Here is a 15,281-nt window from a genome sequence, read left to right as displayed (position 1 = left end):
ACACAGATAGTACACACCACACACACCACACACAGTACACATCACATACACACCAAACATATACCCATGTTCACATACACTCACGCATTCACACACACACTCACAGACCACACACATGCATACACTCACACACACGCACATACACATTCACACACACTCTGTGGGGATGTCTCCACGCTATCTGGACACTGAAGCCGTGCTCTCTCTTGTCTTCCCCATCTGTTTGGCCTTGGGTTTTGGGAAGGGGTCTCCATTTCCCAGAAGAGTCATCTGCTCTCTGATGACCACATCTCAGAGGAGGTCCAGGGTTGTTCCGGGTAAAGTGAGGGGGTCTCTACTTTCTGGCTTTCCACAACGACATGCTTTTGACACTCTGCCTTCCCCTGGTACAACGGTGCCCTCGCTGTTGGAGACTAAAATGCAGCCTTCTCATTTGGAACGCCTGGCCTTCCCCTGGCCCTTCCCACCCTAGTCTAGAAAAGACGTGGATGGGGAGGGGTCCTGGGGGCTCCTGGATGTGAGGCCTCACAAACCATGGGCGGGGGGGCTATTCGGCATATATGCTTTAAAAACAGGAAATCACGCGAGATCCCTTTAAAAAGCAAGCACAATTACGACAGCTGAGCCAGCACCCAGTCTGACACAGACTTTCGCAGAGATGGCCCCTAGCCCCTGTGGCTTTGCTTTGTTGAACAAAACCTGTGATGAAGCCAGCAGTCTGCCTGTCGGCTATTCCTGTTGAAGGCCCGTGGGCACCGTCAGCAGCTCTGTGTGCACCCAAGTGTCCGCTGGTATCAGCTCCGTCCTGTCCCCTGCCCATCCAGCCCCAGCTTCCTCCCTGCTGGGCTCTGGGCCTACCCACCTGGGCTGGCCACCCTGGAGGCCAGGGGGCACACTTGTCCTTACATACCTGCTTCCCTGCTGCCATGGGCGCCCTTTGACCCTACATACCTGCTTCCCAGCTGCAGGGGTACTCCTCATACCCATATATCAGGAGCTTCACCTGTGGACCCAGCCCGGGGCAGTGGGTTCCCACACCGTGAGTTCCCAAATAGTTCTGTAGCCCCGTCGCATGGGGCAGAAGCTAATCTTTCGTGGGCTCAAAGTCTGGCCTGCGGGTGTGAATCCCATCTGCCTGCACCCCCATTCCTTGTATAAGGAGCACTCCCTCTTTCCTGCACCTTCCACACATGTGAAGAGGAAGATGCCACCAGGAACTGATTCGTCGACCTCATACCTGTGTTCAGGTAAGTGTGTCAAGATATTCAATGCTCTATTTAGTTCAAGAAAACCCTGGTGGCACAGTGGTTAAGAGCTATGGCTGCTAACCATAAGGTTGGCAGTTCAAAACCACTAGGTGCTCCTTAGAAATTCTATGGGGTGGTTCTACTCTGTCCTTTAGGGTCACTATGAGTCAGGATCAACTCGATGACAACTGGTTTTTTGGGTTTTATTTAGCTCAAGCTTGCTTTTAACCTTTTACATTTTCCAGGTTATAAAGGCCAGGTGCTGAGGCGCCCCATGACGGCTGCTGTTGAAGCTGGGAGGCGCGAGCTGACAGCAAGACTGGGAGGTCTCAGAGCCTGCACCTTGGATCTTACCCAGGCTGATCCAGGAGTGCTCGGAGTTCCCTTCTCCTCTCTTCCCCTCCCTGCTCTCCTCACACCCTGGTGTACTCACCTGCTGTGAGAGGAGGATGGGGGGAATCTGAGGGTGTATCCTTCATCCCACGGTGAATGCAAGGCAAGAAAGGCCTGACGGGCTTGACTTCGCAAGGACGCTCCTTGTTTCTGAGTTTAACTCAACTAGTATTTAACCAGTAACCAGAACAAGTTGCCACTGAGTCAACTCCGACTCATGGCATCCCCACGTGTGTCAGAGTAGAACTGTGCTCCACAGGGTTTTCAGTGGCTGATTTTTTGAAAGCAGGTCACCAGGCCTTTCTTCCAAGGCACCTCTGGGTAGACTCGAACCTCCAAACTTTCGGTAAGCAGCCGAGCACATTCACCATTTGAACCACCTGGGGACTCCAACTGATCTTTAGTGAGTGCTAAACATCTGTTAGGCACTGGTCTTCAGAGAAGACATGAACACAGGCTGACCATGGTCTCAGGCTTAACTTTTCCAGGAAAACATGTCTGCTGCCCATGAGATGTCGTTAATGGCTGCATCGCCACTCTCGGCAAAGGTGGTGGATGGTTACCACTGTTTGTTCTGGGGAAGTGCCTTCAGTACCCTGATGGGAACCCCAGGCCCTTGATCTTGGCCCACCCACAAACATCCCATACCTGTGACTCAGTGGGTTCTCTCTACCCTCCTGAGGTTTTCTCTGTCTTCCCAAATGTTTCTCTGTGCTTCTCCTCTAGGACCAGCCTTACCTGCTGTGCTGTGACTTACAAATGCCCTCTGAGGACGCTGTGCCTCTGGATGAGCATGGGCCCCATGACACTGCCCCCGTTCATTACGTGTAAATGCTCCAAGCAGCCTCGCCTGTGTGGCCTCAGGCTCAGAGAAGAACTCAGTGTTCACGGCTGTGCCACACGCGTGTGGACTGATGGGGAGGCCCGTGAGTGCCTTACCTTGTACAAGTTGCACAGCCCGGGTGGGCTGCGGGGAGAGGAGGGCAGAGAGCTCCCACTCTGCTTTAGCCAGGGTACCTGCCGGGGGACATAGAGTGGCTGGTGAGTGCGGCATGGGCACAAGGACACTGCCCATGGCTCGCCACCACATGCGCGCGATATCACGCCTCTGCTCCTGAGCTGGCTGCCCAGGACCCGGGCAGGGGGAAAAGAAACAGAAAGGGAGTAATAAGGGAACGGCGGATGGGTGTGTTTGTGAGGACGCTGGGTGGGGACAGACAGGGATAGGATTGAGGTGACACAAAGAGCGCATCGAAAAGTAGAGACATGGACATGGTGTCTAGCCCAGAGGTATGTCCAGGTTACATGCTGGGGCTCTGCACCAAATGAAATGGCCACACTTCTTAAAATGGTAGCCGTCACCAGGCATGTACGATGTCTGAGAGCAGGTAAGAATGTATTTCCCATCTGGTGTAAGGAGCATTACAAGGGCTTTTTGAGTCTATAATGAAATGGATACATATATATTCAATTTTATTTGTAGCATTCTTAAAAACTGTTTATAGCAAATGTGTTTGCTCTTGTATTAGATTTATAAGTAGCCATCATTCCTGTTTCGTGGGGGTAAGTGCTAAGGTACCATCGCTGTCATTGTTGGGCCTTTTCAAGTTTTCCAGACTATAAGGAAATAATTTTAAAAGCAATGAAGTGTTCCAAATTACTCCAACCAGTTGCCGGAATTGGCATTTTCCCACTGATGTTCTTCCTTGTTGGTGAAGTTTAGGGACATATGCCCATGACTTAATATTCCTTGACACGAGGAATGCATTCACCTTACTTTGCTGTTGTAAGCTCTTCTAAATAGTATTTGCTCCAAATTTAGTGAATTCTCCCTGTTCTATTAGCTATCAGACTCTACCTGCCACATCAATCAACTTTCAGGGGTGAGGCTGAGAGAATATTATCACAGGAACAAGGGAAATGACTGCAGAAAGTTTTTCTCTATTTGAGCAAAATGGCTCCCGAGAGAAAGAGCAAGACTTTGAGAGGTTGAGAGATAAAATCACCATAAGAGGCCTCAAGAGATGTCTCATATCGGCGGTAGATGAAACAGACCTTCTGTACAGATTCCATGGTTATACATGGAAATGCACAGTAGTTATGACATAAAAGAATGTTAATGTGTTCTAGAAATATTACTGCAACCTTAACATGCTAGGGTTTCCAGAGGCAAATCTGTCGTGAGCGTGTGCTTAGCTGTACATTCCCTAATAGGTTCTCTCAGCAAGAGGGGTTCTTGTATGCTAGCAAGGACTACTGGTGAGTTTAAGTCACAGTACTAGGTACTCAAGAGAGTAAGAGCATTGAGTATTTTCAAGTCCGTGTCACCAGACAGTTACTGTGGTGTTTACTGTCTTTAGACTTGGTTGTCCCCACAAGAAGTGACACCCCTCAAGTGGGTAACACAGTGTTATAAACTTGGTCAAAAGGCAAAGACAGATTACCTGTTTGCCCTTATTTAATGCAATGCTCCTTTTTTTAAAATAATTTATTTTTTGTTGTTGAGAATATACACAGCAAAACATAAACCAATTCAACAGTTTCGGCATGTACGTTTCAATGACACTGATTACATTCTTTGAGTTGTACCACCATTCTCACCATCTTTTTCCGAGTTGTTCCTCCCCCATTAACATAAACTCACCGTCCTCTAAGTTTCCTATCTAACCTTTCGAGTTGTTGATATCAGTTTGATCCCACATAGATAGATCTTAGAAGAGCACAATGCTCAAGGCAGACATTTTTTAAGCTAATCTATCGTTTGGTTTTAAGAAGACTTCAGGGGATATTTTTGGCTGGAGGTTTAAGGATTATCTCAGGTTCTTCTAGCCTCCATGGCTCCAGAAAGTCTGGATTCCATGAAAGGTTCATAACGTTAAGACATGTTCAACTGGCTCTGTGGGTTTCTGTACAGCCTTCTATACCGATAGGCTTCTTGGACCCCAGCCACCACACACGGGGAGGCAAGGGCTGGGGTGGGACATGGGGTGAAGTCTGTGGGTCTGAGGTACAGGGGGCCTATTCGGAAGCTGACTGGTCTACAGGAAATGCAGCCTGTGACTCTGGCTCATCAGCAGTGCCCCCTCCACCCCCCAAACAGTGGCAGGAAGAAGCAAGATGAGCTTTGGTCCATCTGTGCAAGGCTGCAGAGGAGGCTGTGCTGCCTCAGGCCTCGGGGCGCACGTCAGATCAGAAAACTAAAATCGCTGAGGTACAAGAACTGGGAAAACAAGCAATTCCTTAAATAGCGGGCACCCTCAGTGAGCCGGGGGAAAACAAAAGGTCTTAACGTATTTGTTAAGCCCCCCATTTATGGTGATCCATTAATAAAGCTCATTTTTGTTTAGCCTTTTTCTTTTTTTCCTTTTTAGATATTTTATGAAGATGATTTCAGAGCATTTAAGAGTATAGTGATAGACCAAAGAATGGCAAAATGCTAAGATAATGTATTAAATCAAGAGTATGATAAGAAATGTCTACAGTTCTCATAGGCTAAATAAGTTTCCTAGGGACTTCCATATGAGCTCCATTGATGGAGTTTTATTTTCTAGCAGGGATATCTGCTCCCAGATGTCAAGCTAAACTCTCCATCGACCAGCCAGAATTGCCTGTTAGTAAATGGCTAATCCCATACAAGAAAATAAATGATGATAGAAATAAATGCCTTAAAATGAAAATGAGTTTAAATAGAGACAAGTTAGGACCAAGGGTCTACCAGTAGGATACTCTGTACAAATGAATGGCAGACTACATCAAAATTAGTTCAATGGTCTTTGTTTTTATTTCTAATTTATAAATAAACCTAGACCTTAATGCTATAAACTCACTACATTTTTAAGGAGAGCCAGCCCATCTCTAATTTCAATTCCTTGAGTGTTACTTCTACACCCTTAGTACATGCACTCATTAGGGAGGATAGAGAAGGGATTCAGTCTTTCATTTGCTCATTTATTTAATAAACATTCATTGAGTCCACTGTGTTCCAGACAGTACAAAAGGAAAATAGATTATAGTTAGTACGCACATTTCCCCTCGGGAAGTGCTTTGCGACAAACATTAAAAATACCCAGCAGAGCAATGTCAGTCATAATATGAAGACTAGAATACTGACCCCTGTGCACAGAGGGGAAAAAGTGACATCTCTTTTTGTATAAAAGAACAACAGTGGAACACGGGGACCCTCATGTGTGGAAGGGACTGGCGTCAGGCCCTCAGACTTACCTGTAGGCGGCTGTGAGGTCATGAAAATACCAGTCACACAACACATCCACTCATGCAGTGGCACTAAAGCAGAGAACTTAGAAAAGTTCCCTCACAATTAGCACACCATTCTCAGGCTGTGAAACTGTTTAATCAATGCATAAAGGCAGAAAATATATAACGCAAAAGTTCATGACAAAATCAAACTGTAATGCAATCACCGAGAGGCAATCACCATTAAATACACAAACATAATTTACAAACGTATCATTATACAGAAGACGCAGCAAAATCGCCGCCAACACAGGGTCACAAAACTCTCATTTAACTACCATCTTTTTAAATATCAGTGGACAACTGAGCTATCGAGACAACGGAAGGACACAGTAGGTGGCTGGTCATTGAGCCTAATACAGCTCTGATCAATAATCAATCAGCATTATGATATCTCAGAGGGCTTCCAGTAAGAATACTCCAACAGTATTTGAGTGCAGAAAAAAATACACCCGCCATGTTGCATTTTCTTTGAGGCTCTCTGACCAAATCTCCTGGCAAATGGTTGCACTAAGTCGGGGAGATCTCTCGGCCGTGTAGATTCAAGCCGAGGCTCAAGGTGGGCCTGTGTGCACTGCTGCACTATTTTGTTTTTTTGTTGTTGAGAATATACACAGCAGAATATATGCCATTTCAACAATTTCTGTATGTACAGTTCAGTGATGTTGATTATATTCTCCGAGTTGTACAACCATTCTCGCCCTCCTTTTTCAAGTTGTTGCTCCCCCATTACGTAAACTTACCACCGCCTAAGCTTCCTAGCTAACCTTCTCAGTTGCTGTTGTCAATTTGATCCCATATAGATAGATCTTAAAAGAGCTCAATGCTCAAGCGCTGCTGCACTCTTGGTAGCCAAGACGCATCAGCGAAAATGAGCGTGTGCAGATCCATGTGGTGTGAAAGGCTGGCCAATGGCCTTACCCTCCTGGATTTAAGACAGACACACATGTCGGAGTGCCCTGCTAGACTGCCCCCTACTGTGTCCTTCTTGCCATCTTCACACGTTACATTTTCCCATAGGATTACAGAATACATTCACAAAATTAGGATACCACGTGAACAATCAAGAATTAGGGTACTGTAGAACTAACACGTGTTTAATGAAATTAGAATGCAATGAAAAAAAAAAAAACAGGACACAGAACATTCTACTTAATTTTCAGTCTTGTTAACGCCCCACAGCATGAAAAGACAGACACTGTTCTGACCCCACAAATTCCAGTGATGGGCAGAGAAGCCAGAGGCAATGCCGACGCACAGAGCTGAGAATCGCAGGTTACAAATGGAGATTTTAGTGCAAAATAAATAGAGAAAAGCAGCTCAAATCATCTCATCAGTTTAGATGGTGGCTTAAAAATTACTTTTAAGAAAATTCTTTAAAATATGATGATATGGGGGAAAACACATTAGATCATTGTGTTCTCATTGTACTCTTGCATGCGAATTATCCAGATGTTGTATCTCTCACTGGGGACCAGCTTAGTTAGTAAAACCTGGCTTCTTCTAGATTAAAAGGAAAAGAGCAGTTTGCAAAGCTCGTGTTTCAAAGGCTTTGGCTTTTCGGGCCTCAATTTCTTCAGACCTTGGTACTGAAATAAGGATGGTGCTGGGTCCTACATGTTTGACAACCAAGGCCCAGGTGAAGGGTGGCAACTTAGGAGAGACATGGTAAATAGGCCAAGTGTGTCTCTCATCTTCACTGCCTGCCCCAACATTGCAGGGACTGGAGAATTTGTCCCTTAAAGGCAACAACACAGTCCCCCTTTCTTTTCTCTTTCAACAAAGGGGGATTTTCTCTGTGAATGCACTTTTCATTTTGAGCTCTCAAAAAAATATGCCTCCTCAAGGAATTTATAATGCACTCTCCCTGAATGTCAACTCTGCAGCCCCACAAAGGGGGAGTGTTGCCAGGGCATTCCAGGGACGGTGTGGGCAGCTCCGACACATGGCACCCAGTGATGCCGTGTGATTCTCATGGGGGGCGGGTCGCGCGCCAGGGACAAACAGTTCCCCTGAAAGAAAGGCTGAGGGGCTCCATTCAGAGACTGTGCTAGTCTATGGACAACCAAGTCTCGACACAGCCGCAGAATGATCTCTTCCCAAATGGCATGCCAGGCAGAGCAAGCGGCTCTCCTTTCTACCGTTCGCCCTCAGCCTTCTATGTGCACTAGGTAAGGATGTGAACGACAACAATCAGGCTTTTGATTCTCGTCTCTGAAAGCTCCTTAAGGAATTCAAAAGACCTTTCCTAGCATGTACAATGAGGGCTCTGCTGAGTTATAGACTAAGCAAATAAAAAACAAAGTCAAAAATAACCCCACAGCAGTCCACACCGGGACTTTCAGGGTTTATGCGGGCGTGTAACTGTGCACAGGGTGTATTAAGCTTGCATCTCATCTCCAGGATTTAAAAACAAACAAGCAGAGAATGCATGCTAAATAGTTGAGATGAACAAATATCACCAGCAATTCCCACCACGTACGTTCAGCAAGGATACTCCACAGCGGTGTAACTACAGACTGTGTTTGTAATAAGCAACTAAACGATTCTGCATGCAAACTCTAATTGACTCCTTCAGCATCGCTAGGCATGACTGTTAACTTAAAAATTTTCGGTATTCAACATGCAGTAGTGAACAGAATGGATACTTCAAAATTTTTAAACCAATTATTTAAGAATTGCTTTTGTTTTTTAAAATCCTGTGAAAATGTTTTTACTTCTCTGGATCCTTGATAATCTGTTCAGTACTATTTTGCAAATAGGATGAGATTAGAACTTTTCCTTTGAAAACAGTGAGGGGTATAACAGATTTAAAATACTACAGGTCGTAACTATATATACACACACACACACACACACAAACAGAAAACCCTTTATACACAACCTGTAAATATATCCATTTTGGGATAAAATCACAACTTGATTGATTGATATAAATGCATTCACAGTTTTAATTCACCTTAAACTGTTACCACTCAAATGAAGCTTGGTCTATAATGTATGCTATTCAGAGAGTTAATCTTTTCTGTGCAATTTAAATATAATTTTCCTGCTCCTTGAGTTACACAGACTAGTGTAGGGTTTCAAAACTGGGAGCTGCAAACATCTGGGGCTTCACAGAAGAGTGAGACTTCACCAGTCAGCCTGAATTTCCCGAGACCCAGTGGGGTTTGATAGGTGTGTTTGAACAAGCACCTCCAGGTGAAAAACAATAGGGATGGCCAGATGAGCAAGATTTCAGGGGGAGAGTACTGCCAGAAACTAGGATAAAATGTCTATAAATGCAGGCATCGAAGGAATCAACCAGAAAACGAGTTCCACGAGCACTTAGAAGTGCCAAGTGGTATTTACAAAATAAGCCCGGAGATGAGGGCGTCTCCACCAGTGAGCTCAGCTCGGAGCAGATGTTATAGACGTGCACACTGCCTAAGGCTTGGATGTGCCGACACACCCAGCCAACAGGTAAACCGACATGGATGCTTATCTTCAGCCATTTTAGCACTGGCAATAATTCTAAGAATTCTAGTTGGAGGCTAAAGCACTAAAGCACATTTCAGAAACTCCATAACTCCAAAGATGGGCTTTTGTGATGGTATGTTACCATGATGATGAAAGTACACACTATTCAAAAGCCTCTTCAGTTCCCAAAGGCCTTTCAGGATAAACACAACACACCTGGAGAAAAGTTGCATCTGACATGTGTAGTAGAGCATCCCATAAACCACAACTTATTTGGAAAAACCTTTCTCCAAAATTACCCAGCGACCCAACACTCTAAAAATCACATGCAAGGCCATATATTTGGTCCCCAAGCTGCCACTCCTGGCTGAGCTCTTTAGTGAAACATCAGCCACAAGATTATCCACGCCTCGTCAACTTCAAAAATGAACCATAATAGGAGTGTTTTCCTGCCAGACATTTTTATCTACAGAAGATTTGCTTTTTAATACTGAGAGTTCACAGAATCTATATTCAAATTAACGGGATCACAAGATAATAAGGCTTTGATTCACAGATGCACTCATTTATTCCCCACCCCCTACCAGTAAGCAACTCAGACAAGAGAAAGTTTGCTCAAGGCAGGTTTAAATTTTAGGAGTTTGTTCAAAAGTCCTCCTCCACCTCCATCGTATGATTGTCGAAAAGCAGCAAAGACTCCAAGAAAAAAGCAGCATAATCTAATGTCAGCACAAAGGGTGGGCAGCAGAGGCGTAATCAGCTGCAGAGACCCCAAACACAGGGCACGGGAGACCCCAGGGCTATGGCACTGAGTCTCCCTTGCCCACAGCCAACCACCTGAGAGATCAAGAATCCAGAGTGTTCTTGCATCCCTGAGACACATCCCAATTACAATCCCTCGTGAGGATGAGAAAGGTTGTGAGTACAGTGAAAACATTGAAAGCAACAACCCAGGCCCATTCCCTGGGACCAGTAAGCCTTTTTCAGCAGAACTTATGCAGCTAAGAGTTACCTGCAGCTGGCAGCACCAGCGCGGCCTCTGCAGGCTTACTTCACCTACGACTTTGCTGTTTATATTAACGCGGCACGCGGTTGCTGCTTCTCTACTCCTGAGCGCTCACCTTGCCGGAGCCCCTCTTGGGCGCAGCCCTGTCACCGGCAAAGAACCGCCCCAGCGAGTCGAGGAAGCCCGTGTCCCTGGGCCTCGGGAGGAAGCCATGCCTTGCATGGTCCATGGTACTTGCTGTGGCCAGGTACTTTGATCCGTGCCTCTGGGAGGACCGCTTTTGTGACGCCATCACATCCAAGCCCTCGGCTACTGCGCTGTCTTCCTGGATGGTCTGAAGCTCGTCTGACTCCGAGGGCCTGTCTTTGAAGGTGTTGTCCTCTCTGCCTGGGGCATCTCGGGAAAAGAGGCGGATCAAGTGGGGGCGGCTCACTGGGTCAGCTGGGCTGGCCTCCTGCCAGGCATTCTTTGGGTCCGCTGTGTGACTGGGGTCTGTCACCGCTGTGTCCTTAGAGGGGGTCCCATTGTACTGCTTCACATCTGCCTCTCCTGCAAACAACAAGGGGAGCAATGAATAAGGCCCTGTGCTGAGCAGCACCGAACAATGCCGCTTTCTCCGTGCGCCTCGGACGGGTTGTCTCACACAAACCCATAGAACAGTGAGTGCAAGAGAGCCACGTCGCAGCTCACACTCCCTTTCGCAGAAACTAACCTGGATTGAGCACCCTGGTTGGAGTTCTGTTTTCTGGTAGAGAAACCAAAACCCAAATCAGTTGCCGTTTCGATAGAAGGCCCTGGGAACTTCCTCAGTTACTGCAGATCGGCACCTGGACCAGACCCAGCAGAGTTTCCTGATGAAACGGCCTCAGCACACACAGCTACCACATGAAAATGTGTCCTCAAGAGTTGTGTTGGCTGCATTTGGGAAGTCTGGGAGGGTAGGCACTTTTATGGTATATTTATTACCTAAAAAGCCAGTGGCATGTAAGTTAAATATGTTGGGAGTGTTTGACAGAAGGTGTTTTTAATGTTCTTGGTCAGAAATGGACCTTCCCACATCTTTTTTGTGATTCGTGCCTTAAAAAAGTGGGGCATTTAGAATTCTTTAGTTTCCAGATTCCACAAGATGCCTTTCTTGCTAGAGAATTGCTTATTTAGGACATTTTGACTTGGCTTCTCCTCTCTGAGTAGCAACAATGAGAAACTTTGAAGTGAGAATGGGATACTTCATGATCTATACCGCCACCACATAGCTTTTACCAGAACTACCGAATTTCTCTCAAGAATGGCAACAGATCCATTTTACTTGGAAGTTATAGACAGTTAGGGTGAAATAAACACCACTGCTTCCTCTCCAAAGTTATCTATGAAAATGTGGTTTCTCTCATACGTTTTGTGATAATACTCATCCACCCACCCACCCATCCATCTACCCACCATCACCCACCTGCCCACCCACACATCCATCCACCAACCACCCATCCACATATCTACCCATCCAGCCATGTGTCCATCCATCCATCCATCCACCACTCACACACCCACCCACCCACCTGTCCACCCATCCATCCATCTTTCCATCCATCCGTCCACTCACTCTGCCACCCATCCACCCACAAATCCATCTATCTACCCACCTACCCACCCATATATCCATCTATTCACCTACTACCCACCCATATACCTATACATCCACCTATGTACCCATCCATCCATCCACTGTGGCCCACCTGCCCAGCAACCCATCTACCTGCCCACCCACCCAGCCACCCACCCACTCATATCTACCCACCCATTGATCTACCCACCCATCAACTCACCCATTCACACACCCACCAATCCACCCATCCACCCAACCACCCACCCACCTATCCATGCATCCATCCATGCATCCACCCACCTACCCATCCATGCATCCATCCATCCATTCATCCATGCATCCATCCATCCATCCATCCATCCATCCCTCCCTCCCTCCCTCCCTCCCTCCCTCCCTCCCTCCCTCCCTGCCTCCCTCCCTCCACCCACCCACCCACCCACCCATCCATTCATCCATCCAGCAATGATTTATTGAATACTTAATGAGTGTAAAACACTGTTCTAGGTGTTTGGGTTACAGCAAAGAACAAGATATGGTCCCTGACCTCACCAAACTTACAATCCAGTGGGAGATCATGAAAATGTATCACGCTACATCTTTTTTTTTTTTTTTTTTCCCACATCAAGTAATAATGGATCAGGGCTGTCAGGGAGAAAAGGCAGTGAGCACACGCACATCTTGTGATGCAGGATGAAGTGGGCAGCTGTGGCGGGCCTCTGCTCTTGACGGGTTTCCTCCAGGACATTGTTCAATAACCAACAGCTGCAGGAGCACATTGTGAAGAAGGACTTTCCTCGGCTTTGGCATCACACTGAAAAGGCCTTTGAGGATATCTTTATTTAGATTGAGAAATCACTTCACTTAGGGGATATTTGGCTGTTACACAAAGCGTCTGCAAACAGTTAAATTTAGACTGTGAGTTTGGTAGTCCCCCCACCTCTCTCACACAGACAGAGCGCTAGAAGGAGAACCCGGATCGTCAGCTTCCTAACCAGCTATCCTCGAAAACACATCTGGTTGCCTCCGGGCATTAGCAGAGCCACTAAAGACAACCTGCTCAGGGCCCAGACTGCTGCTCCTGGCTGGTGATGTAAACAAACCAGGGCAGGCAAAAGACCCTTCCAGCTTTAAACAATCACTGGGGCTTTGAACTTAAAGTCCTTCATTTATTTCTCAATCTAGTCCCCAAGATCTCTTTGAGGGATTGAAGTTATCTGCCTTTTCTTGCATCCGGGAACAAAGTAACATAGGCTCCTTGCATATAAAGTCCCATGTCTCTCCTCTTCTGCAGAGAGAAATCACAAACGTTCTGCACCGCAGCCTGTACCTGCACTGGCTGCACCTCTGCAGGTAGCAGAGCCTTAGCCTCTACCACAGGTGTGCCGAACGCCACCACTGCCACGCGAGAGTTGGGCACGGAGCCCAGGAGGTGCGTCCAGAGAGTGCAGGGGGCCTCAGGGATGTGCGGGGCTGAGGGTTCCTCCCAGAAACCGCGAAGTGGCCAGAGGAAGCGGAGGTGAAGGGCTGGTGGGGTTCCTGGGGGGCAGGGTGAGGGGCTGGGTCCAGGGTGGCTGGTGAACCTGGCATCTTCCCTCCCCGTCCCGCGGACCCGCCGTGGCCAGATTTCGTGGAGAGACTGCTGCCCGCAGGTAGTGGCCTGGGGTGGACGGGTGCGGAGCCGTGGGGTCCCTGGGAGAGGGACGGAGGGGGTGGTGAGGGAGTGTGTGGGGCTTAAGGGCACATTGTGGGGGACTGAGGGCAGAGGGCAGGTCCTGCGGGGAGGGGACTGCAGAGCGTGAGGTGCTGTGGACAAGGGGGGGGTGTCACCTACACCGGTGTGCCGACCCCGGCCAGGAGGTGAGGGGAGGGGGCATCGAGGAGGGGGAAGAGAGGAACCAGGGAAGGGCTCGCAGTCGGGAGAGGGGGGCCAGGGCAGAGGTGGGTTGGAGCCAGGAGACAGGGCCTGGCCTCCTCAGGTTGAGAGCCCCAGGCTGTTAGCCAGCTCGGTCTCCTCTGGGCTCCCCTGCCTGTCTGCTCTTCTCAGATTCAGGCTTTCTCCTTCCACCTCTCCCTGAGGTCACGGGTCCCCCTTGGCTTTCTCTCTTGTCTTTACACCATTGGAGAGCTCACCTCCTTACCTCCACACTAACCACCAGTGTGGTGGTCTGCACAGATCCCCCATCTGTCCACGTCTACCCTCTGCAGGCCCTCTCCCCTCCAAGCATGTGCAGACCCCTCCGGCTCAAGGAATCTCACATGAACTTGTTTCCCTTCAAGCCGGCTTCTTGCATGTCTCATTCCTCTCAGCCTCTATGGGAATGTTACAGCCATTTTCAGCCTCTCACACTCTTCTGCTTTTGATACTAACCTATCAGAAGACCTGTCAGTTCTTCCTCAGCATCTCTCCATGGTCCTCTCCTCTCCATTCCCAGCTCATCCCACCTCTCCCCACCTCTGCAGCCCCAGACTCTGAGCCTACATAGAGGTCTATGTCAGGGTTTGTGATCGATGCCGTGTTCGAGTGCTCAAGGCCCTCCTTCCCGGGAGGACCTCAGCCCTCGCCGAATTCACAGGCCGAGTTTCCTCTAGTTACTCTATCCTCCAGGTTTGTCGTTTTTTTGCACTCCAATTGCATTCATAATCAGTACCGCTGTAACCAGTGTTTGAAATTGCCCTTAGATATTTTATTTCTCATTTTTAACATCTAGATCCAATTCTCTGAAAGGGCAGTAGACCTTCGTGTCCCCCACAGATCCCAGTCAGCCCACATCACACTTTCAGTAAGTATGTCTCCACTCAGAGGACATGTCTACATAGGCTCACTTTAACAAAGCACTGAGTAATTATTTTTCCATAAAAATGTTGGTGGCTCACTGAAAATATCCTATAAGATACCATACACTTCTTATTAATACTAGAAGTCTGTTTCTTAAATTCCCTGACAACTCAATCATCTTTGACTTGACTTAGAGTATAATCAGGTTAAATGTTACTACCATTTCAAAATGACACGATGTATATATATACCAAAAAAAGCAAACCCCTTGCCGTCAAGTTGATTCCCACTCATAGTGACCCTACAGGACAGAGTAGAACTGCCCCATCAGGTTTCCAAGTCTGTAATCTTTACAGAAGCAGACTGCCACATCTTTCTTCAATGGAGGCAATGGTGGGTCTGAACAGCTGACCTTTTGGTTAGCAGCTGAGGGCTTAACCACTGTGTGTATGTATACTGAGGAGCCCTGGTGACGCAGTAATTACATATATATTTCCCAAATATAAAATATATATAACAAAACAAAACAAAAAATGATTCCTAACT

General features: G+C 47.4%; 1 protein-coding gene across 11 annotated transcripts in view; it reads right to left on the bottom strand.

Moving 5' to 3' along the window:
* Positions 1-15,281, bottom strand: part of MBP (myelin basic protein) — a 126,247-nt gene that overhangs the window by 26,139 nt on the left and 84,827 nt on the right. For 8 of the 11 annotated variants that reach the window (XR_010323428.1, XR_010323430.1, XR_010323429.1 and 5 more), the window contains 2 exons: positions 10,475-10,908; positions 2,580-2,657 (listed from right to left, as the gene is read on the bottom strand). Coding sequence is in view for 8 of the 11 variants with exons in the window: in XM_064294381.1 (XP_064150451.1) it covers positions 2,580-2,657; positions 10,475-10,908 (512 nt within the window). In the remaining 3 variants the exon portion in view is untranslated. Of the gene's footprint in view, positions 1-2,579; positions 2,658-2,696; positions 10,909-15,281 lie in introns of those variants that run through there. The other 3 variants (XM_064294383.1, XM_064294384.1, XM_064294388.1) reach the window with 2 other exon arrangements.

Source organism: Loxodonta africana, chromosome 11 (genome assembly GCF_030014295.1).
Source record: "Loxodonta africana isolate mLoxAfr1 chromosome 11, mLoxAfr1.hap2, whole genome shotgun sequence".
Classification (NCBI taxonomy): domain Eukaryota; kingdom Metazoa; phylum Chordata; class Mammalia; order Proboscidea; family Elephantidae; genus Loxodonta; species Loxodonta africana.
The sequence above is the reverse complement of the archived record's forward strand: the minus strand, read 5'-3'. Positions and strand labels throughout refer to the sequence as shown.